We start from the raw sequence: 24680 nt of genomic DNA on the forward strand, positions 1-24680 counted from the left end.
TTGAACATGGAGGAGCCTAAGGCAAACTCAACAGCAAATTCACTTGATCTTGGTTCTGGCTGGGTCTAGAGTACCTCAGGTTCCTGTCTGCTGTCTGTAAACCTCAGTTTTTCCCCTTTCTTCCACCTCAAACAAGGACAAGGGACACCCAGCCCGTGCCAGGGGCCGGGAAGAGCCCACCTCATCCCTCCAGAGTCAGTCCTAACGCCAGCCTGCAGCCCTTTCACTGGTGCCTCCGCCGTGGACCGCAGCATCGGCTCCAAGTCCTTCTGAGCGCCTCCTTGACCTCTTTGTTGCGGAGGCTGTAGATGAGCGGGTTGAGAGCTGGGATGACAAGGGTGTAGAACACGGAGGCCATCTTATCAGTGTCCAGGGCGTAGCTGGAGCTGGGACGCAGGTACATGAAGATGAGTGTCCCGTACAGCATGGCCACACCCGTGAGGTGGGAGCCACAGGTCGAGGCTGCTCGCCACCGGCTCTCGGCCGAGCGCATGCGGATCACAGCGCCGGCGATGAACCCGTAGGACACGGCGATGGCCGACACGGTGGCTGTCTGGATGAAGCCACAGACGGCGAAGAGGAGGAGTTCATTGAGACTGGTGTCGTTGCAGGAGATGGCCAGCAGGGGGGGAATATCGCAGAAGAAGCTGTTCACCTCCCGGGAGCCGCAGAAGCTCAGGCGGAAGGTGAAGGTCGTGTGGACCACGGTGCTCACTGCCCCGCCCAGGCCGGAGGCTCCCAGCAAGACCAGGCACAGACGCCGGGACATGGCCGTGGTGTAGAGAAGAGGGTTTCCGATGGCCACGTAGCGGTCATAGGCCATGGCTGCCAGCAGGCAACACTCGGCATCGGCCAGCCCTGTGAACAGGAACATTTGGAGAACACAGGCTGCGTAAGGGATGCTGGCGCGAGGCAACAGCTGGTCCACAAGCATCTTGGGGCCGATGGCTGAGGAATAGCAGGCATCTAGCAGGGAGAGGTTGGCCAGGAAGAAGTACATGGGTGTGTGGAGCTGGGCGTCTATGTGGATCAGCAGCACCATGCCTGCGTTTCCCAGCAAGCTCACCAGGTAGACGGGCAGGAAGATGAGGAAGAGGGTCAGGCGCAGGTCCCAGCGGTCTGTGATGCCCAGGAGGATGAACTCAGCAGGGGCACCCCAGGTCCAGGTGAAGTTCTCAGGTGTCATTTTGCAGGACAGAGTCTGAGGAGAGACAAAGCAGGAGGGAGGTGAGGAAAAGGTCAGGACCATGACCAGCCAGAACGCACTTTGTACTGGGAACAGATTTGGGTGAGTCCTAACTGTGTAATAAAAGTGTGATGTGTGTGGACAAACCACAGCACTTCTCAAAACCTGTGTTTAAAAGAATCCTTCATTTGGCAAAATTAATACAATATTGTAAAGTTTAAAAATAAAATAAAAATTTTAAAAAGAATCCTTCAATTAAAAATATATAAAATTTTAAAATTTATATAAAGAGGTAATTTTAAAATTATCTCTTTAGTGCTAAGTCCCTGCCACTTCCCAGGTAGCTCAGCTATAAAGAACCTGTCTGCCAGTACAGGAGACTTAAGTGATGAGGGTTCAATCTCTGGGTAGGGATGATCCCTGGAGGAGGGCATGGCAACCCACTCCAGTATTCTTGCCTGGAGAATGCCATGGACAGAGGAGCCTGGCTGGCTATAGTCCATAGGATCGCAAAGAGATGGACATGACTTGAAGCAACTTACCACACACACGCTACTACTTAACCTCCGTGAGAATGGGACACTTGCCTGGCTTACTCAATTTTGAATCCACAGTACTGAGAACATTGCTGGGCACATAGTAATTGCTCAATAAATAAAGGCACACTTCATTTTATTGCACTTTATAATGCTTCGCAGATGGTAGTTTTTTGTTTTTAAACAAATTGAAGATTTGTGGCACAATTTTTCAACAGCATTTGCTCACTTTGTGTCCCTGTGTCACATTTTGGTAATTCTCACAATATTTCAGATTTTTCATGATTATTATAGGTGTTATGATGATCTATGATTAGAGATCTTGGATGTTACTACTATGATTCACTGAAGGCTTAGGTGATGGGTATAATTTTTTAGCAATAAAATGTTTTAAAATTAAGGTATGTACATTGCTTTGTTAGACATAATGCTATTGCACACTTAATAGACTACAGTATAGTGTAAACATAACTTTTATATGCCCTGGGAAACCAAAACTTTGGGGTGATTTGCTTCATTGCTATATTTTGGCTATATTATTGTGCTTGTCTGTGACCAAACCCACAATATCTATGAAGTATGCCTGAATTTATTAAATGCATGGATGATGAATAGGATCATAGTTGTGTCTGGACAAGGATTGAAAACTCCGTGACTCTATATGCATTTTCCTCTCCAGTTTCCCAAGGAGAAAAAGAGGCAGTGAAATGGGCACAGTTTCCTGATCCAAAGGGTAGCTAGCTAGGTTTGCTGAGAGGACGTCCTTCCATTGGAGTAAAACCTGGGACAGGAGAGTGCAGCAGTGGCTGTCATCTGAGGGAGATGACAGGGAGTGGAAAGAATAGAAAACTTGAATATATTCCAGGGCTGGATTCTTCACCACCCTGAGCCTCAGTTTTCTCTATGTGTAATGAGGAAAAAATGCTGCAAGGATTCAATGGAATAAAGCATGTAAAACATCTCACACAAAGCCTGGCATATGGCAGATATTTACTGAAGGATCAGTTTATTGATACCTAGCCCTGATATTGGAAGGAAGTAACTTCAAGGCAACCAGAAGTAGTGTAGTTTCCAGAAAATATATTGTTTACACTCCTGTCCCTTTTCATGTGTTCCCTTTGCTAAGAACCCATTTCCAGTTGTTGTGTTTGACCAAAACTATCTCGTATGTAAAGCCTTCCCTCCCGACTCACATGACTCAGAGGAAACTGTACTTCTCCCTACTGTGTGCTGGCTGCACCGGGGCTTACATTCATCACAGTGCATCACTATTCTATTGCATGCATTTTTGTTTTATTTTTATAGAATTTTTAATGATATGGAAAAAGCACATGATATAATAATGTTACATGAAAAAAGTTCAAAAATGTTAAAACACAAATTAATCTGAAAGCCAAAAAGCTACTGTATGTTCTTTTTGTGTGTCTGTCTCTCCTGTGGGCTTTGAGCACCTTGATTCAATATTCATTCAACAAACATTTATTAAGTCCTACTGTGTGCTCAGTATGACTCTGTGATTAATTTTTGTACCTCCAGGGTCTGGTACGTAATAAGTGTTCAATAAATACCGGCTGAATGTCTAAAACAGTGAAAAGAATATGAATTTTATCAGCATACAGACTTGGTTTTAAGTCTGGCTTCCACACTTTCTGGTGTGCAACTTTGGGCAAGTCACTTGACCTCTCTCAGACGGTTTTTTCATAAAGTACATGTAATACCTCTCTTGGAGGGTTCTAAGAGGCAATAAATGTGCTGGTGTAAATGTAAACTGAGAAAATTGGAGGACCCACAAATATGCACACTTTAGTATCTTAGTCTGCTTGGGCTGCTGTAACAAAGTACCATAGACTGGGTAGCTTAAGCAACAGATACTTATTTCTTATAATTTTGGAGGCTGAGAAGTCCAAGATCAGGGTGCCAGCATGGTTGGATTCTGGTGAAGGCCCACTTTTAGAATCGCTGATGGCTGTATTCTTTTGACATGTGGTGTTGGAGAAGACTCTTGAGAGTCCCTTGGACTGCAAGGAGAACCAACCAGTCCATCCTAAAGAAAATTAGTCCTGAATATTCATTGGAAGGACTGATGTTGAAACTGAAACTCCAATACTTTGGCCACCTGATGTGCAGAGCTGACTCATTGGAAAAGATCATGATGCTGGAAAAGATTGAAGGTGGGAGGAGAAGGGGACGACAGAGGAAGAGATGGTTGGATGGCATCACTGACTCAATGTGCATGAGTTTGAGTAAACTCCGGAAGTTGGTGATGGACAGGAAGGCCTGGCCTGCTGCAGTCCATGGGGTCACAGAGTTGAACATGACTAAGCGACTGAACTGAACTGTGTTCTTATTTTATCCTCATATAGTGAAGTGAGAGAGATAGCAGGTTATCTAATCTTTTCTTATAAGGGCATTAATTCCATCATGAGAACCCTACCCTTAGGACTTGATCTAAACCTAGTTGCCTTTCAAAGACCCCCACTTCCAAATACCATTCCATTCAGGATTAGGACTTCAACTTATAAATTTTGAAGGGACACAAGCATTCAGTCCATGACAGCTAGGTAATTCCACTTCTTAGTGTTTTAAAAACTCCCCCATATGTACACAAGGAGACATGCCCAAGGGTGCATGTTCTCCTGGGCTATTTGCACTGGACTAACATTAGCCAAACCTAAATGTTAATAGGCTCATGGAGTTTAAAAAGGAATAGATTTAACTTATATATATCAATGTAGAGAAATCTTAAAACCATATTGAGATTAAAATCATAATTTGTGGAAAACTATACAGATTAAAGAAAAACAAAACAATAATATATGTTTTTATTTATATGCATATCAAATGCTGGTTCCTTCAACAAGAGATTGGGTCCCAGCTAAAGGATCCTGGGACATCTCAGAAGGTTTTTTATCTCCTTTGGCTCATCTACACAACCAGAACTGATCCTTCTTATCTGTTAAGACTCTGTTCGGGGATCATCAATTTTTCCCCAGGAAGCTTTATCTGACATCCAACCACCGAATCTCTCATTCTGGAACTCTGTTCACTGAGCTCTCTATATTATAACCCTACTCTATCATTTGATAATTACTTAAATGATCTTTTCCCTCACTGGGACCATGCCTAATTCTTCCCTTTATCCTTAGGGATACAGAATTTTAGGGATCTTCCCCTCCTTCTTAGTGGGGTCACTGGGAGAGGTCAGACAGCCTCCAGGGATAGAGAACTGTGGGGTTCCAGCCCCACCCAACTACATGTTCCCCATGAATGAAGTCGGTTCGCTGGCTGAAGTTCTGCATCCAGAACCCAGTTGGTGGCAAACCCTTTCCGTGTTACTGTCTGTCCAGGTGGAAAGCAGACACTACTCACCTTTACAAAGTGAGGAGCACAGCTGCTTCGAGCGCCTCTCCATTTCTTCATCTGTAAAATGGGGACAATGAGACTTCAGGGCTTTTAAATTGCTTTGAAATTCTGGGATGCAAGGATCCCCAAACCTCAGTTAAGCAATTACTATGGAGTGTGAGTGTGTGTGTGTATACACAAAACAGAGTGGATCCTCCATTAATTTCTCTCTGTTGCGTACTGCCCGTGAGGAGTAATCCTGACATTCAGGGACATTCATTTTTTTTTCCTTAAAGGTAAGAAAATGGAGCTCCAAAGATGGGAGGAGACAGGATATTCAGCTATTAAGGTATTGAGTTAGAGTTTGGATCTAACTCCACCCTTTTTTTTTTTTTTTTTTTTTGGTCTCTAGGCAGAAATATTAATTGAGTCTCATAATAGATTACCAAGCTAGTTGTCACTGTCTTGCCTCAGTTTTCTCAGCTTAAGATTAAGCAGACTGAACCAGATCAGGGGGTCCCAGTTTGCTCTGTGGACCTCTGTCATTAGAATTACCAATGGAGCTTTGTGAAAAAAAATATATAGCTATACACAGTGCCCAGAAATTCTAATTTATCTAGAGCAGAGCTCAGAAACCTGTACTGTAAAAAATGTTCAGCTGATTCTGATATGCAGGTCTATTTGGAACCCTGAGCATCAGAGCCTCTCTGTCTTGAATGCACATATGAATCATGTAGGGATCTTGTTAAATGCAGGTTCTGCCTCAGAAGGGCTGGGGAGGGGCCTGAGAATCTGCATTCTAACAAACACCCAGGTGACGCTGATGCTGCTGATCTGGGCACTACGCTCTGAGTAGCAAGAGCCTGTGTCCTACTGGACAGCATTCCAGGCTCTGACATCTTAAGATTCTAGCTTTCTGGAGGGTTCTTTTTGCCTCCTCCTGCTTGCCCCTTTCTCTCTGCTGAACACTTTGTTTTTGACTCATTTTCTCTTTCCAGGCCCCACTGTACGCATGAACACATTTACATTTGGCAAGGCCAGAGTCCTGGCATTTTTCAAGCTGTGGTTTCCCCATTTTCTAACAAGGCCCAGTTCTTAGATCATTCCTCCTCAGCACACAGACAATTTATATGCTTTGTTCCAGACACCAGCTGCTGTCATTGTGTTGGTGAGTGGTTATTGGCTTGGTAAGACATACCTGGAAGGTGGAGATGGATGAGTAGTTCTGATGGAGTGACTTCAGTCCAGCCTTTGGGTGATGATGGCAGGGGAGGTAGCAGGGACATCCCCCACCCCAGACATAGGAACAGGGGGACTTATACTCTTTTTGGACCCTGGGGGAATTGCCTCGTTCCCCCTCTGCTGACTCCTCTTTTCCCCTCTGCTGTCCTGGTCTCCATGGGGACTCCCTCTCCACATCCTTTGGGGACTCCATGAGAGCTGGTGGCAGGGGAATACCAGGGATGACTCACTCTTTAGAGCCTGGGGAATTTGGAAAAATTTGACTGAGTGGGTCCCCAGGCTCTGTGTGGGGAAGACACTCATGCTGCTTGTTTAGGGGAGTTTTCCCCCTCTTTTCTTTGAGACTCAGTATTTTTATGATGCTTTATAGTCTTCTACACCAACACAAATTCTTCTTGTGGGGCTCCTGACATGTCACATTTTCCTCTTGCCTGGATTGTCCACCCTCTTTCTCGTCTACCTGAAAAACTCACCCTTTTAGTTACAGAATCAGCTCACATACCCCATCACCTTTTGCAGGAAGCCTTCCTGCCTCTGTGATGGAACCATTCTTTCCCTCCATGCAGCTGAGATGCACATGCTGCTAAGTCACTTCAGTTGTGTCTGACTCTGTGTGACCCCATAGATGGCAGCCCACCAGGCTCCCCCATCCCTGGGATTCTCCAGGTAAGAACACTGGAGTGGGTTGCCATTTCCTTCTCCAATGCATGAAAATGAAAAGTGAAACTGAAATCGCTCAGTCGTGTCTGACTCTTTGCTACCCCATGGACTGCAGCCTACCAGGCTCCTCTGTCCATGGGGTTTTCCAGGCAAGAGTACTGGAGTGGGATGCCATCGCCTTCTCCAATATGTGCATGCAAGAACACTAATCCAAAACAGACAGGGAAATAGATGATTGTGAGAGAGTCAATTCCTAGGAAGGTTGATAAGAAGTCCAGTGTCCTTGAGGAGGAGAAAGGGGTCCAGGGCCCTTGAGAAGGAGAAAGGGGTCCGAGTCTCTCAAGGAGGAGAAAAAGACAAACATTTTTTTCTATATTGCTTTGTCTTAGTCAATATAACAATGTATCTTGCTCAAGGGTTTGTTTCTCCTTAACAAGAACCTCAGTACATAGTTCATCAGGCACTCTATCTATCAGATCTAAGCCCTTAAATCAATTTCTCACTTCCACTGTATAATCATAAGGGATTTGATTTAGGTCATACCTGAATGGTCTAGTGGTTTTCCCTACTTTCTTCAATTTAAGTCTGAATTTGGCAATAAGGAGTTCATGATCTGAGCCACAGTCAGCTCCAAGTCTTGTTTTTGTTGACTGTATAGAGCTTTTCCATCTTTGGCTGCAAAGAATATAATCAATCTGATTTTGGTGTTGACCATCTGGTGATATCCATGTGTAGAGTCTTCTCTTGTGTTGTTGGAAGAGGGTGTTTGCTATGACCAGTGCATTTTCTTGGCAAAACTCTATTAGTCTTTGCCCTGCTTCATTCCATATTCCAAGGCCAAATTTGCCTGTTACTCCAGGTGTTTCTTGACTTCCTATTTTTGCATTCCAGTCCCCTATAATGAAAAGGACATCTTTTTTGGGTGTTAGTTCTAAAAGGTCTTCTAGGTCTTCATAGAACCGTTCAACTTCAGCTTCTTCAGCGTTACTAGATGGGGCATAGACTTGGATTACCGTGATATTGAATGGTTTGCCTTGGAAACAGACAAAGATCATTCTGTCGTTTTTGAGACTGCATCCAAGTACTGCATTTTGTACTCTTGTTGACCATCATGGCTACTCCATTTCTTCTGAGGGATTCCTGCCCACAGTAGTAGATATAATGGTCATCTGAGTTAAATTCACCCATTCCAGTCCATTTTAGTTTGCTGATTCCTAGAATGTCGACATTCACTCTTGCCATCTCTTGTTTGACAACTTCCAATTTGCGTTGGTTCATGGACCTGACATTCCAGGTTCCTATGCAATATTACTCTTTACAGCATCGGACCTTGCTTCTATCACCAGTCACATCCACACCTGACTATTGTTTTTGCTTTGGCTCCATCCCTTCATTCTTTCTGGAGTTATTTCTCCACTGATCTCCAGCAGCATATGGGGCACCTACTGACCTGGGGAGTTCCTCTTTCAGTATCCTATCATTTTGCCTTTTGATACTGTTCATGGGGTTCTCAAGGCAAGAATACTGAAGTGGTTTGCCATTCCCTTCTGCAGTGGACCACATTCTGTCAGACCTCTCCACCATGACTTGCCCTTCTTGGGTGGCCCCACGGGCATGGCTTAGTTTCATTGAGTTAGACAAGGCTGTGGTCCTAGTGTGATTAGAAAAGTACTGGAGTGGGTTGCCATTTCCTCCTCCAGGGAATCTTCCTGACCCAGGGACTGAACCTGCATCTCCTGCATTGGCAGGTGGATTCTTTACCACTAGCGCCACCTAGAAAGCCCTTACTATTATTACATATACCATTAGATGGCCTAGTTTTCTGTGAGTATGGTTTCAGTGTGTCTGCCCTCTGATGCCCTCTTGCAACACCTACCATCTTACTTGTACAAGAGACAGGGATCAAGACCATCCACACAGAAAAGAAATGCAAAAAGCAAAATGGCTGTCTGGGGAGGCCTTACAAATAGCTGTGAAAAGAAGAGAAGTGAAAAGCAAAGGAGAAAAGGAAAGATATAAGCATCTGAATGCAGAGTTCAAAAGAATAGCAAGAAGAGATAAGAAAGCCTTCCTCAGCGATCAGTGCAAAGAAATAGAGGAAAACAACAGAATGGGAAAGACTAGAGATCTCTTCAAGAAAATTAGAGATACCAAGGGAACATTTCATGCAAAGATGGGCTCAATAAAGGACAGAAATGGTATGGACCTAACAGAAGCAGAAGATATCAAGAAGAGGTGGCAAGAATACACAGAAGAACTGTACAAAAAAGATCTTCACGACCCAGATAATCACGATGGTGTGATCACTGACCTAGAGGCAGACATCCTGGAATGTGAAGTCAAGTGGGCCTTGGAAAGCATCACTACGAACAAAGCTAGTGGAGGTGATGGAATTCCAGTTGAGCTATTTCAAATCCTCATCATTTGAAAGATGATGCTGTGAAAGTGCTGCACTCAATATGCCAGCAAATTTGGACAACTCAGCAGTGGCCACAGCACTGGAAAAGGTCAGTTTTCATTCCAATCCCAAAGAAAGGCAATGCCAAAGAATGCTCAAACTATTGCACAATTGCACTCATCTTGCACGCTAGTAAAGTAATGCTCAAAATTCTCCAAGCCAGGCTTCAGCAATACGTGAACCGTGAACTTCCAGATGTTCAAGCTGGTTTTAGAAAAGGCAGAGGAACCAGAGACCAAATTGCCAACATCCACTGGATCATGGAAAAAGCAAGAGAGTTCCAGAAAAACATCTATTTCTGCTTTATTGACTATGCCAAAGCCTTTGACTGTGTGGATCACAATAAACTGTGGAAAATTCTGAAAGAGATGGGAATACCAGACCACTTGACCTGCCTCTTGAGAAATTTGTATGCAGATCAGGAAGCAACAGTTAGAACTGGACATGGAACAACAGATTGGTTCCAAACAGGAAAAGGAGTATGTCAAGGCTGTATATTGTCACCCTGCTTATTTAACTTCTATGCAGAGTACATCATGAGAAACGCTGGGCTGGAAGAAGCACAAGCTGCAATCAAGATTGCTGGGAGAAATATCAATAACCTCAGATATGCAGATGACACCACCCTTATGGCAGAAAGTGAAGAGGAACTAAAAAGCCTCTTGATGAAAGTGAAAGTGGAGAGTGAAAAAGTTGGCTTAAAACTCAACATTCAGAAAACGAAGATCATGGTTCCAGTCCCATCACTTCATGGGAAATAGATGGGGAAACAGTGGAAACAGTGTCAGACTTTATTTTTGGGGGCTCCAAAATCACTGCAGATGGTGACTGCAGCCATGAAATTAAAAGATGTTTACTCCTTGGAAGAAAAGCTATGACCAACCTAGATAGCATGTTCAAAAGCAGAGACATTACTTTGCCAACAAAGGTCTGTCTAGTCAAGGCTATGGTTTTTCCAGTGGTCATGTATGGATGTGAGAGTTGGACTGTGAAGAAAGCTGAGTGCCGAAGAATGGATGCTTTTGAACTATGGTGTTGGAGAAGACTCTTGAGAGTCCCTTGGACTGCAAAGAGATCCAACCAGTCCATTCTAAAGGAGATCAGCCCTGGGATTTCTTTGGAAGGAATGATGCTAAAGCTGAAACTCCAGTACTTTGGCCACCTCATGTGAAGAGTTGACTCACTGGAAAAGACTCTGATGCTGGGAGGGATTGGGGGCAGGAGGAGAAAGGGATGACAGAGGATGAGATGGCTGGATGGCATCACTGACTCGATGGACGTGAGTCTGAGTGAACTCCGGGAGTTGATGATGGACAGGGAGGCCTGGCGTGCTGCGATTCATGGGGTTGCAAAGAGTCAGACACGACTGAGGGACTGAACTGAACTGAACAAGAACCTCCTGACTAATCTTGTTATCTTAAAATTTGTGAACTGTGGGCGTTGGTCTGGTAAGATCTTTCTATTGTTTGTTCAAATCCTGTTATCTTAAGATGTATGTTGTGGGAGTGGGTCTGATAAAAGTATATAAAGCCTTGCTAAGACTAGCGAGGGGGGCACAGTTTGTCCCCCTTCTTATGTCTATGTCAGAAGCTTTCTCTGTCCCTTTTATACTTTAATAAAACTCTGCTACACAAGAGCTCTTGAGTGATCAAGCCTGGTCCCTGGTCCCAAAGCTAAATCTTCTTCGGAGATCAGGAATCAACATTGTTCACCGTTAGCTATCAATTGTGGCTGATGCTGTACCAGGCTGGAAGCAACCTGAGGCCAGGACTGGACATGATGTCAGCTCTCTGGAATTAGATCAGAACTCTTGGGAGTTGACCCAGGCACTGGTGATTTTTAAAACCCTCAGGATTGAAAACTGCTTTCAGTGTTCATATAGGGTTGAGAACCATTCCCTAATGGGTGAGAAGGGGGCTGAGTCTGAAGGTAGAGCTGAGTAGCTCAGTCTATGGAGAGTTGATGGCTATGGGGTGAGAGCAGTCTGGAATCACCTCAGTTTTATGGCGTGTCTTACAGCTAATCTGTCATTCATGTTAGCAAAGTGTTCATTAGTTCACATAATTAATATCTATCGCATTTTACTGTGTTCTGGGCTTAAGTTTAAGGTCTTAATGATGAACCAAAGAGCCATAGCCCCCTTTTCCCTGGAGCTTGCAAGGAGTTAGAACTAACACAATTGCATCAGGGATATCATCAGAACCATGTAGTCATTCTGTCACATTAAAGGACAGTGACTTGCTTGGCACTGACTGCACCACTCAGGTGTTTATTGGGTGACCACCAGTGGGACCCAGTGGTTGTGTGGCACAAGTCTTCAGCTGTGGCTTCTACCTGGGTCATCGGGCTGCTGCAACCTGGGTTTTACCTGGGCAGAGAGTTAAAAAAAGTTGCCAACCTCCCTCTTCTCAAGGCCACAGGGACACATTCTGTTTTCCATTGGTACAATTATTTGGCCACCATCTTTTCCCCCTCCATTGGCCTGGAGGTCATTATAACACACATAGAAGCCTTTACTAAATTCTCCCTGCTGCTGCTGCTGCTAAGTCTCTTCAGTCGTGTCCGACTCTGTGCGACCCCATGGACTGCAGCCCACCAGGCTTCTCCGTCCATGGGATTCTCCAGGCAAGAACACTGAAGTGGGTTGCCATTTCCTTCTCCAATGCGTCAAAGTGGAAAGTGAAAGTGAAGTCGCTCAGTCGTGTCCAACTCTTAGCGACCCCATGGACTGCAGCCTACCAGGCTCCTCCATCCATGGGATTTTCCAGGCAACAGTACTGGAGTGGGGTGCCATTGCCTTCTCCCTAAATTCTCCCAACAAGTGTTAAATGGTAGCTGGCAAAATCTGTCTTTTCTGGTCACTGAATCTAATGAGAAAAGCAATCATCTAAAATACGATGGCCTGGACATTATGACTGCCTTGCAAGGAAACACCTGTGACATTATCCAGAGTGTTGTGTGTGTGTACCTGATGAGTCTACTAGTGTATCATTTCATTAAATCACAGGAGGACACAAGTGAGTGGCCCTAGTGAGCTGATGTCAAGCTTAGGGGACTTAATAAATCAGTAGTTCAGATCATGGGGTTTTTGGTGGAAAAATTTGTTCCTTATTTTGGGAATCATTATCCTAATGTGTGTTCTCTCTTGCATGTGCCTATACTGTTTCGGTGACATCTGCCTCCAAAACAGCCAGATAGGAACCACCTCCATGCAGTGAAGCCCCTTGCTGGACCCTTGCAAAGTGTTCAAGGTACCCAATGCTCATAAAATCTGAACTCTGTGGTGGCTTTCAGGGAAAGACTTTTAAAGACAGGGTGAGGGGACTTCCCTGGTGGTCCAGTGGCTAAGACTCTGTGCTCTCAATGCAGGGGGCCTGGGTTCGTTTGCTGGTCAGGAAACTAAATCCCACATGCCACAACTAAAGAATCCACATGCCACAACTGAGACCCACCACAGCCAAATAAATAAAAAATAAAAATAAATATTAAAGACAGGGTGAGGGAGAGGGTTGCTGTGTTTGTGATCAGCTTGTGGATATTCTTCTGATTGGTTGGTGATGAGGTAATGAGGAGTCAACATCATCAACCTTCTGGGTCCAACCTGTCTGGAGTCTCTGTGTGCTTGTGGGTGGCATACAGTTAACTTTTTACACCTGGTGGGGGTTTCCGTGTCTGCAAACCAACTTAAAGGATATGGCTCAGAATATTATCTATAGCCCTTGAGGAGGAACTAAAGATCCTTGACTTTGGTGAATGGTTGAATTATTATCATTTTGTCTGGCTTGATTGTTTTATTTCTGCATTTTCTCACTTCTCTGATTCAATTTATTTTTGGATCTTGAGGAGGGCCTAGGAGTCTAAAGATTTTCTACAACAAGAAGCAGGCTTGTGGAGGAGGATGTGGCTGGGCGGGAGTTTGTCCCTGGAGGGCCTGTTCAGGTACACTGCTCAGGTACACTGGGAGCTCAGAGAGGGCATGACTTCTGATTGACCTGTGAATCGGACCTGACTGATCGGAAGCACTTCATCTCCTCCTCTGTCCTTGAATTATGCACTCTGCTCAAGTGGGGGCCATTTTCAAGAGAGCAATGAGAGAAGACTGAGCACCGAAGAATTGATGCTTTTGAATTGTGGTGCTGGAGGACTCTTGTGGGTCCTTTTGTCTGCAAGGAGATTAAATAAGTCAATCCTTAAAGGAAATCAACCCTGAATATTCACTGGAAGAACTGATACTGAAGCTGAAGCTCCAATACTTTGGCCACCTGATGTCAAGTGCTGAATCGCTGGAAAAGACCCTGATGCTGGGAAAGATTGAGGGCAGGAGAAGAAGTGGGCAACAGAGGATAAGATGGTTAAATGGTATCACTGATTCAATGGACATGAATTTGAGCAAACTCCAGAAGATAGTGAAGGACAGGGAAGCCTGGCGTGCTGCAGTCCACAGGGTCATGAAGAGTTGGACACAACTTAGCAAGTAAACAACAGTGAGTGAACAATGTGTTGTTCAGAGCATCTGAACGGTGTGCGTGTCTGAACCCACTGTTTAAACTTCTAAGATCCTGGCCAGCGTGGGTGGGTATCTATTTGTGGCTACTAAGACAAGCCTTGTAAGCAAGTTCCCCTGCTTATTCAGGGAATTCCTGTCCTTCTCTGCGGCAGCTGAACTATGCTTTCTGTAAGTGCGGGGGAGGCTTGTGGGACTTTCCTATTCCCCTTTATCTTTCACAAGCATCTTCCCTAATATATTTTTTCCACTAATTATGTTTTGGCATTTGTTTGTCATAGGCCTTGAACCAACACTATACTTAACAAAAAATTTGAAACAGTTGTGTGTTTTGGGGTTGTTTCTATTCTTTTGTTATTATGAATAATGCTATTATGAACATTCATGTACAGGCTTTTGTCTGAACATACATTTTCTTAGTTATATGCCAAGGAATGGAATTGTACTCTTTGGAAAAAGGACAGAACCCTGGTAGGCTGCAGTCCATGGGGTCGCTAAGAGTCGGACCGGACTCCAGTACTTTCACTTTTCACTTTCCTGCATTTCCAGTGTTCTTGCCTGAAAATCCCATGGACAGAGAGCCTGGTAGGCTGCAGTCCACAGAGGGTCGACTGAAGACTTAGCAGTAGCAGCATGGAAACACTATGTTTAAGTTTTTGAGAAACTGCTGATGTTTTTCACTGGCTACATTATTCACTTTCCCATAAATACAGAAGGAAATGGCAATTTAGAAAGATCCAGTGTTCTTGCAAAAAAGAGAAAAATCCCAGGGAACAGTCTTATGGACTCTGTGGGAGGAGCCTGAAGTGAGGCTGCAATGAAACATGTAAAATATCATGTAGGGAAACGAGTTGCCAGTCCAGGTTCGATGCATGATGCTGGATGTTGGGCTGGTGCACTGGGACTGCCCAGAGGGATGGTATGGGGAGGAGGAGCAGGGTCGGGGATGGGGAAACATGTATATGTTTCATTTTTTGAGAAACTACAATTATGTTTTAAAAATAAAATGGCTGGAAGAATAAAAATTAAAATAAAATAAAATCCCACTAAATGCAGGAGATCTGAGTTCGATCCCTGGGTGAGGAAGATCCCCTGGAGAAGGGAATGGCTACCCACTCCAGTATTCTTGCTTAGAGAATTCCATGGACAGAGGAGCCTGGCAGGCTTCAGTCGATGTGGTCACAAAGAGTCGGACATGACTGAGCAACTTTCACTTTCACCAATGTAGAAGGGTTCACCCTTCTCTCATGCCTCGGCAACATTTTGATATTGTCTATTTTTTAAACCATTCTAGTGGAAGTGAAGTGGTATCTCATTGTGTGTGTGTGTGTGTGTGTGTGTGTGTGTATTTAATTTGGCTGAGCCAGGTCTAAGTTGTGGCATGTGGCATGAGGGATTCAACCTGGGGCTCCAGCATATGGTGGGCGTGAAGGGTCTTAACCACTGGACCACCAGGGAAGCCCCTCAGTGTGTTTTTGATTTGCACTTCTCTGATGATTAATGATGTTAAAGAACTTTCATGTGCTAATTGGTTGTTTGTGTCCTTTTCTTTGGGGAAGCATTTATTTAAATCCTTTGTGCATTTTATTTATTTATTTTTTTAAAATTTAAATTTATTTATTTTAATTGGAGGCTAATTACTTTACAATATTGTATTGGTTTTGCCACACATCAACATGCATCCTCCATGGGTGTACACGTGCTCCCCATCCTGAACGCCCCTCCCACCTCCCTCCCTGTACCATCCCTCTGGGTCACCCCAGTGCACCAGCCCCAAACATCCTGTATCCTGCATCGAACCTGGACTGGTGATTAATTTCTTATATGATATTATACATATTTCAATGCCATTCTCCCAAATCATCCCCCCCTCCCTCTCCCACAGAGTCCAAAAGACTGTTCTATACACCTGTGTCTCTTTTGCTGTCTCGCATACAGGGTTATCGTTACCATCTTTCTAAATTCCATATATATGCATTAGTATACTGTATTGGTGTTTTTCTTTCTGGCTTACTTCACTCTGTATAATAGGCTCCAGTTTCATCCACCTGATTAGAACTAATTCAAATGTATTCTTTTTAATGGCTGAGTAACACTCCATTGTATATATGTACCACAGCTTTCTTATCCATTCATCTGCTGATGGACATCTAGGTTGCTTCCATGTCCTGGCTATTATAAACAGTGCTGCAATGAACATTGGGGTACACGTGTCTCTTTCAATTCTTGTTTCCTCGGTGTGTATGCCCAGCAGTGGGATTGCTGGGTCATAAGGCAGTTCTCTTTCCAGTTTTTTAAGGAATCTCCACACTGTTCTCTATAGTGGCTGTACTAGTTTGCATTCCCACCAACAGTGTAAGAGGGTTCCCTTTTCTCCACACCCTCTCCAGCATTTATTGCTTGTAGACTTTTGGATAGCAGCCATTCTGACTGGCGTGAAATGGTACCTCATTGTGATTTTGATTTGCATTTCTCTGATAATGAGTGATGTTGAACATCTTTTTATGTGTTTGTTAGCCATCTGTATGTCTTCTTTGGAGAAATGTCTATTTAGTTCTTTGGCCCATTTTTTGATTGGGTCGTTTATTTTTCTGGAATTGAGCTGCAGGAGTTGCTTGTATATTTTTGAGATTAGTTGTTTGTCAGTTGCTTCATTTGCTATTATTTTCTCCCATTCTGAAGGCTGTCTTTTCACCTTGCTTATAGTTTCCTTTGTTATGCAGAAGCTTTTAATTTTAATTAGGCCCCATTTGTTTATTTTTGCTTTTATTTCCAATATTCTGGGAGGTGGATCATAGAGGATCCTGCTGTGATTTATGTCAGAGAGGGTTTTGCCCTTGTTCTCCTCTAGCAGTTTTATAGTTGGCTTATTAGTCTTATTGTTGAGGTGTAAGAGTTCTTTATATATTCTTATACAAATATCTTATCAGATATGTGATTTGTATAGATGCTCTACCTTTCAGTGGGTTGTCTATTCACTCTCCTGATGGTATCTTTTGAAATGTAAAACTTGGTGATTTTGATGAAGTCCCATTTATCCCTTTTTTTATATGACTGCTTATGCTTTCGGTGTCATACCTAAGAAACCATTGACTAATCTAAGATCACAAAGATTCATTCTCACACTGTCTTCTAAACCTTTTGTAGTTTTAGCTTTGACTTTGAGTTAATTTTTATATGTATGTGAGGTAAAGGTTCAGGTTCATTCTTTTGCATTTGGTTGTCCAGTTGACCCCGCACTGCTTGTTGAAAACAATATTTTTTCCCCACTGAATTGTCCTGAATTGCAGCCTTATTAAAAATCAATTGCCCATAAATGTGAAGGTTTACTTGTGGACTCCGGGTTGTATTCCTTTGGTCTATATATGTGTCTGGCCTTATGCTGTATGGCATTGTACATTTAAAAATTGAAGTATAGTTGCTATATGATATTATGTTACAGATGTACAATATAGTGATTCACAATTTTAAAGGTTTTACTTCATTTACAGTTATTATAAAATATTGATTATATTCCTTGTGTTGTACAACATACCCTTGTAGCTTATTTTGTACCTGATAGTCTGTGCCTCTTGAGTCTCCCTTTCTTCTCCCACTGAAAACTACTACATTGTTTTCTATATCTGAGTCTGCATTTTTTATATTTAATAGTTTCTTGTGTTTTTTAGATTCCACATCCAAGTGATATCATATGACGCTTGTCTTTCTTCGTCTGACATTTCACTTAGCATAATGCCTTCAAGGTCCATCCATGTTGCTGCAAATGGTGAAGTTTCATTTTTTAAAAATAACTGAATATTATTCCATTGTATGTGTATACCACATCTTCTTTATCCATTAATCTGTTGACAGACGTTGAGGTCAGTCACTTCCATATGTTGGCAACTGTAAATAACATTGCTATGAATACTGAGGTACATGGATCTTTTTGAATTAGTGTTTTGTACCCAGGAGTGGAATTATTGGATCACTGGGTAGTTCTATTTTCAGTTTTTTGAGGAACCTTCATACTATTCTCTATAATGGCTGTAGCAATTTATATTCCCACCAAAGGTGTAGAAGGGCTGCCTTTCCTCCACATCCTAGCCAACACTTGTTATCTGTATTCTTTTTGATAATAGCCATTCTGACAAGTGAGAGGTGGTATCTCATTGTGGTTTTGATTTGCCTTCCCTGATGATTAGCGATGTTGAACATCTTTTCCTATGAAGTATAGCCTTAATTAATTAATTGCCTTATTTACTGAAACTTTGTAGTAAGTTTAGGAATCATGAAGTGTGAGTCTTTTGACCTTGCTCTTCTTTTTCAAGAATGTATTGATTATTCTGGTTCCCTTGTATTTCTATGTGAGCTTTTGGATCAGGTTGTCATTTTATGCAAAAAAGGTGTTGGTGTTCAGTTGCTCAGTCATGTCTGACTCTTTGTGACCCCGTGGACTGCAGCATGCCAGGCTTCCCTGTCCAGCTTTTGATAGAGATTACATTGGATTCAAATTGTTTGTTAGTTCTAATAGTTTTTTTGGTTGATGTTTTAGGAGTTCAAAAATCTACAGCATCTGTCATTTGCAAGTACAAATGGTTTTACTTCTTTACAATCTGCTGCTGCTGTTGTTTTAGTCACTAAGTTGTGTCCAACTCTTTTGTGACTCCATGGACTATAACCTGCTTGGCTCCTCTGCCCATGGGATTTGCAAGAATACTGGAGTGGATTGCCATGCCTTCCTGACCCAGGGATCCAACTTGTATCTTCTGCATTGGCAAGCAGATTCTTTACCACTGAGCCACCAGGGAAGTCCTCTTTACAGTCCAATTGCTTTCTAGTTCTTTTTCTTACTTAATTGTGCTGAGTGGAACCTCTAGTACAATACTGAATGGAAACGGGAGGAGTGGCCATCTTTGTGTCATTCTTGACCTTAGAAGGGCAGAAGTAGCAAGATTAGATAAATGGATAGTGATGCTTATAAGAAAAACAGATCATATCCAGATGATTAGAGTGGGCTAGTGTGAGAAGGTACATTTTGCACATGACATGAAACTTACCCTGTGCTCCAGGGCATGGAGTAAAGGAAGAAGCCACAAAGGGGAAAATAATGCTAGAAAGAAAGGCCCTGAGGGGAAATGTGTATGATATATGTGAGTGAGTGAGGGCTCAGACATAGTCAGCATCTTTTTTTTAAAATAATTATGGGACAGGAAATGGAGAGGAAACTTTTGTAAAGAGTGAGAGATGTGAGGGAGAGAGCCACTTCAACACTTAGTATCATGCTAAAGTCATATACTGTTTCACTAAAGAAACCCACACTGCCTATTAAAAGCCACTAAATTACAAACTATAAAAAGGAATTTTATAGAATATGAATTATATCTCAATAAACTGTTATTAAAAATAGCATTGTACTGAAATATAAAAAAAACAATTTATTATTCACATGAACTACATAGGGAAGAATTTTCCAATGATAACACAGCCTGAAGAGTCACAAAGAAGATGATTTTTATTAGTTTCATGTATGTAAATTGAAAACTTATTTATGTCAAAAAATCAAAAAGAAAATCAAAGGATAAAATGGTGATTGGAAAAAGGCTGCAATATGAGTAGGAAAGTGTAGAATTTAAATATTTAATATAAAAAAGACTTATGCAAGTTTTTAAAATAGTCAAATGACATGAAGAAATAATTGACAGAAGAATAAATAAAATGCATTTATGGATTTAAGTAAACAATCAGTAATCCAAAACATTCAAAGAAAAGAAGTACCATTTTTCACTTACTATATTTGTGACAATTGAGTAAAAAATTGGAACACAAAGAATGCAGAGAAAGGAACATTCTCACAGAACCATCAGTTGGGATGTAAATAATTAACAGTTTGGCAAATTTTTATTTTTATTATAGATAGTTTCTTCATTAAAAAATCCATCTATTTAGTTGGCCATGCCATGTGGCATGTGGGATCTTTGTTGTAACCCATGATCCCTGCAGTGGAAATGTGGAGTCTGAACCACTGGATCTCCAGTGAAGTCCTTGTAAACTATTTTTGCAACATATTTCATGAGCCTGAAAAAATTTCCACACACCAATTCCACTTCTTAAAATTTATTGGAAGGGCATAGGAAAATCTATACATATATGGTTTATTCACACTGATCTTCATTGCATGATTATTTATAAAGTTAAAAATAATTAACAGAACTGAGTGAGTGAAGTTGCTCAGTCATGTCTGACTCTTTGCGACCCCATGGACTGTATAGCCCACCAGGTTCCTCCATCCATGGAATTTTCTAGGCAAGAGTACTGAAGTGGGTTGCCATTTCCTTCTCCAGGGGATCTTCCCAACCCAGGGATCGAACCCGGGTCTCCCGCATTGTGGGCAGATGCTTTACTGTCCAAGCCACCAGGGACTAATTACCCCCAAATGGAAGATTACAGACAGTGTGTTGAAAATCAGAGACACTACTCTGCCAGTCAAGGCTATGGTCTTCCGAGTGATCACGTACGGTTGTGAGAGCTGGACAGTAATGAAGGCAGAGGGCCAAAGAATTGATGCCTTCCAACTGTGGTGCTGGAGAAGTCCCCCGAGAGTCCCTTGGACTGCGAGGAGATCAAGCAAATCAATCTTAAGGGAAGTCAGCCCTGAATACTCATTGGAAGAACAGATGCTGAAGCTAAATACTGAAGACCAGTATTTTGGTCACCTGATGTGAACAGCTGGCTCATTGGAAAAGTCCCTGATGCTGGGAAAGATTGAGGGCAGAAGGACAAGAGGGCATCAGAGGATGAGATGTCTGGCTGGCATCACCAATACAATGGACATGAACTTGGGCAAACTTCAGGAGTTGGTGAGGGACAGGGAGGCCTGGTGTGCCACAGTCCATGGGGCCACAAAGAGTCAGACATGACTGAGCGACTGAACAATGACAACATGGCAGGTGCTTCTGCTATAATATTAATTATGAGAATGCTTATATAAATTTAACAACAGTGTGGAAAGCATTCATGTTTTAAAGTTACATGAAAAATCATCTCTTAACAATGTAGAATAAATGTATAGAGAAAAGGATTGTAAGAATTTGCATAACACATTCTTTCAGGAAAGGATTTGAAAATTTTTCCTTATATTTTAGACATTTACTATAATGACACACGGAGAAGGCAATGGCACCCCACTCCAGTACTTTGCCTGGAAAATCCCATGGATGGAGGAGCTTGGTAGGCTGCAGTCCATGGGGTCGCTAAGAGTTGGGCACGACTGAGCGACTTCCCTTTCACTTTTCACTTTCATGCATTGGAGAAGGAAATGGCAACCCACTCCAGTGTTCTTGCCTGGAGAATCCCAGGGACGGGGGAGCCTGGTGGCTGCCGTCTATGGGGTCGCACAGAGTCGGACACGACTGAAGTGACTTAGCAGCAGCATAATGACACAAATAATTTTTCAATTGGAGAAAAACTAAACAGTTTAAAAAATGAAAATAGCCTCACAGCTAACAACAATAATTTAACTCAGATGACCATTATATCTACTACTGTGGGCAGGAATCCCTTAGAAGAAGTGGAGTAGCCATATCATAGTCAACAAAGAGTCTGAAATGCAGTAGTTGGATGCAATCTCAAAAACGACAGAATGATCTCTGTTCGTTTCCAAGGCAAACCATTCAATATCACAGTAATCCAAGTCTATGCCCCAACCAATAATGCTGAAGAAGCTGAAGTTGAACGGTTCTATGAAAACCTAAAATACCCTCTTAGAAGTAACACCCAAAAAAGATGTTCTTTTCATTATAGGGGACTGAAATGCAAAAGTAGGAAGTCAAGAAACACCTGGAGTAACAGGCAAATTTGGCCTTGGAGTACAGAATGAAGCAGGCCAAAGGCTAACAGAGTTTTGCCAAGAGAACGCACTGGTCAAAGCAAACGCCCTCTTCCGACAACACAAGAGGAGATTCTACACATGGACATCACCAGATGGTCAATACCAAATCAGATTGATTATATTCCTTGCCGCTGAAGATGGAGGAACTCTATACAGTCAGCAAAAACAAGACCAGGAGCTGACTGTGGCTCAGATCATGAACTCCTTATTGCCAAATTCAGACTTAAACTGAAGAAAGTAGGGAAAACCACTAGACCATTCAGGTATGACCTAAATAAAATCCTTTATGACTATACAGTGGAAGTGAGAAATAGATTCAAGGGATTAGATCTGATAGAGTGCCTGAAGAACTATGGATGGAAGTTCGTGACATTGTACAGGAGGCAGTGATCAAGACCACCTCCAAGAAAAGAAATGCAAAAAGGCAAAATGGTTGTCTGAGGAGGCCCTACAAACAGCTATGGAAAAAGAAGAAGTGAAAGGCAAAGGAGAAAAGGAAAGATATAAGCATCTGAATGAAGAGTTCCAAAGAATAACAAGGAGAGATAAGAAAGCCTTCCTCAGTGATCAATGCAAAGAAATAGAGGAAAACAACAGAATGAGAAAGACTAGAGATCTCTTCAAGAAAATTAGAGATACCAAGGGAAAATTTCATGCAAAGATGGGTACAATAAGGGACAGAAATCGTATGGACCTAACAGAAGCAGACAATATTAAGAAGAGGTGACAAGAATACACAGAAGAACTATATAAAAAAGATCTTCACGACCCAGACAATCACAATGGTGTGATCACTCACCTAGAGCCAGACATCCTGGAATGTGAAGTCAGGTGGGCCTTAGGAAGCATCAGTACGAACAAAGCTAGTGGAGGTGACGGAATTCCAGTGGAGCTCTTTCATATCCTAAAAGATTATGCTGTGAAAGTGCTGTACTCAGTTTATGCCAGCAAATTTGGAAAACTCAGCAGTGGCCACAGGACTGGAAAAGCTCAGTCTTCTTTCCAATCCCAAAGAAATGCAATGCCAAATAATGCTCAAACTACCACAGAATTGCACTCATCTCACATGCTAGCAAAGTAATGCTCAAAATTCTCCAAGACAGGCTTCAGCAATATGTGAACTGTGAACTTCCAGATTTTCAAGCTGAATTTAGAAAAGGCAGAGGAACCAGAGATCAAATTGCCAACATCCATTGTATCATCAAAAAAGCAAGAGAGTTCCAGAAAAACATCTACTTCTGCTTTATTGACTATGACAAAGCCTTTGAATGTGTGGATCACAACAAACTGGGAAAATTCTTCAAGAGATGGGAATACCAGACCACCTGACCTTCCTCGTGAGAGATCTGTATGCAGGTCAAGAAGCAACAGTTATAACTGGACATGGAAAAACAGACTGGTTCCAAATTGGGAAAGGAGTATGTCAAGGCTATATATTGTCACCCTGCTTATTTAACTTAAGTACATAGTATATAATGAGAAATGCTGGACTGGATGAAACAGAAGCTGGAATCAAGATTGCTGGGAGAAATATCAGTAACCTTAGATATGCAGATGACATCACCCTTATGGCAGAAAGTGAAGAAGAAAGCCTCTTTTTTTTTTTTTTTTATTCTTCCAATTTTATTTTATTTTTTAAACTAAATAATTGTATTAGTTTTGCCAAATATAAAAGTGAAAGTGAAAGAGGAGAGTGAAAAAGTTGGCTTAAAGCTCAACATTCAGAAAACTAAGATCATGGCATCTGGTCCCATCACTTCATGGCAGATAGATGGGGAAACAGTGGAAATAGTGAGAGACTTCAATTTTTTGGGCTCCAAAATCACTGCAGATGGTGACTGCAGCCATGAAATTAAAAGACGCTTGCTCCTTGGCAGACAGGTTATGATCAACCTAGACAGCTTATTAAAAAGCAGAGACATTACTTTTGCCAACAAAGGTCCTTCTTCTAGTCAAAGCTACAGTTTTTTCAGTAGTCATGTATGGATATGAGAGTTGGACCATAAAGAAAGCTGAGTGCCAAAGAATTGATGCTTTTGAACTGTGATGTTGGAGAAGACTCTTGAGAGTCCCATGGACAGGAAGGAGAGCCAACCAGTCCACCCTAAAGGAAATCAGTCCTGAATATTCACTGGAAGGACTGATGCTGAAGCTGAAACTCCAATACTTTGGCCATCTGATGCGAAGAGCTGACTCATTTGAAAAGACCCTAATGCTGGGAAAGATTGATGAAGGGAGGAGAAGGGGATGACAGAGGATGAGATGGTTGGATGGCATCACCGACTCAATGGACATGAGTTTGAATAAACTCCAGGAGTTGGTGATGGACAGGGAGGCCTGGTGTGCTGCAGTCAATGGGGTCACAAAGAGTTGGACATGACTGAGGGACTGAACTGAACTGAACTGAACAACAACAAAAAACCAAATCACCTACCAGAGACAAAGATCTGAGTCCAGATGTATGAAACTGGACAAATTCTAACTCTTTTTGTGCCTAGCTCCCTTTTCTAGAATATTTTTGCCCTTGCAATCACATAGAGTTCCTCGGTGGCTCAGCAGTAAACTAATCTGCCTGCAATGCAGAAGACATGGGTTTGAACCCAAATGGCAATCCACTCTCGTATTCTTGCTGAGTAAATTCTATGGACATAGGATCCTTGCAGGCTACAGTCCAAAGGGTCGCAAAGAGTTGGACACGATTGAACCACTGAACATAAGCATACACACTCAGGCAACATACAGATTCTTCCTACTTGATATGACATTCTCCATGTCGAGTCCAGTCCCCATGAATGAGTTTCTTCCAAGGTAGGGTCAGAATTGGTCCCTGCATCCCAGTGACTTGAGTGATGTCCTGACCTGTCTAGTCTTGCCAGAATTTT

The 24680-nt window shown here is 42.4% G+C and overlaps 1 protein-coding gene across 1 annotated transcript; it reads right to left on the reverse strand.

Moving 5' to 3' along the window:
• Positions 1-223: 223 nt before the first annotated feature.
• Positions 224-1186, reverse strand: OR5C1 (olfactory receptor family 5 subfamily C member 1). Its single transcript, XM_005911254.3, has one exon. It carries the CDS (start codon positions 1184-1186, stop codon positions 224-226), a length of 963 nt encoding a protein of 320 aa, XP_005911316.2.
• Between the last annotated feature and the right edge of the window lie 23494 nt (positions 1187-24680).

This window comes from Bos mutus, chromosome 11 (assembly GCF_027580195.1).
Source record: "Bos mutus isolate GX-2022 chromosome 11, NWIPB_WYAK_1.1, whole genome shotgun sequence".
NCBI classification, from domain to species: domain Eukaryota; kingdom Metazoa; phylum Chordata; class Mammalia; order Artiodactyla; family Bovidae; genus Bos; species Bos mutus.

Coding starts and splice junctions, on each gene's coding strand:
- OR5C1 (XM_005911254.3), bottom strand. CDS start 1,186: ATGACACCTGAGAACTTCACCTGGACCTGGGGTGCCCCTGCTGAGTTC.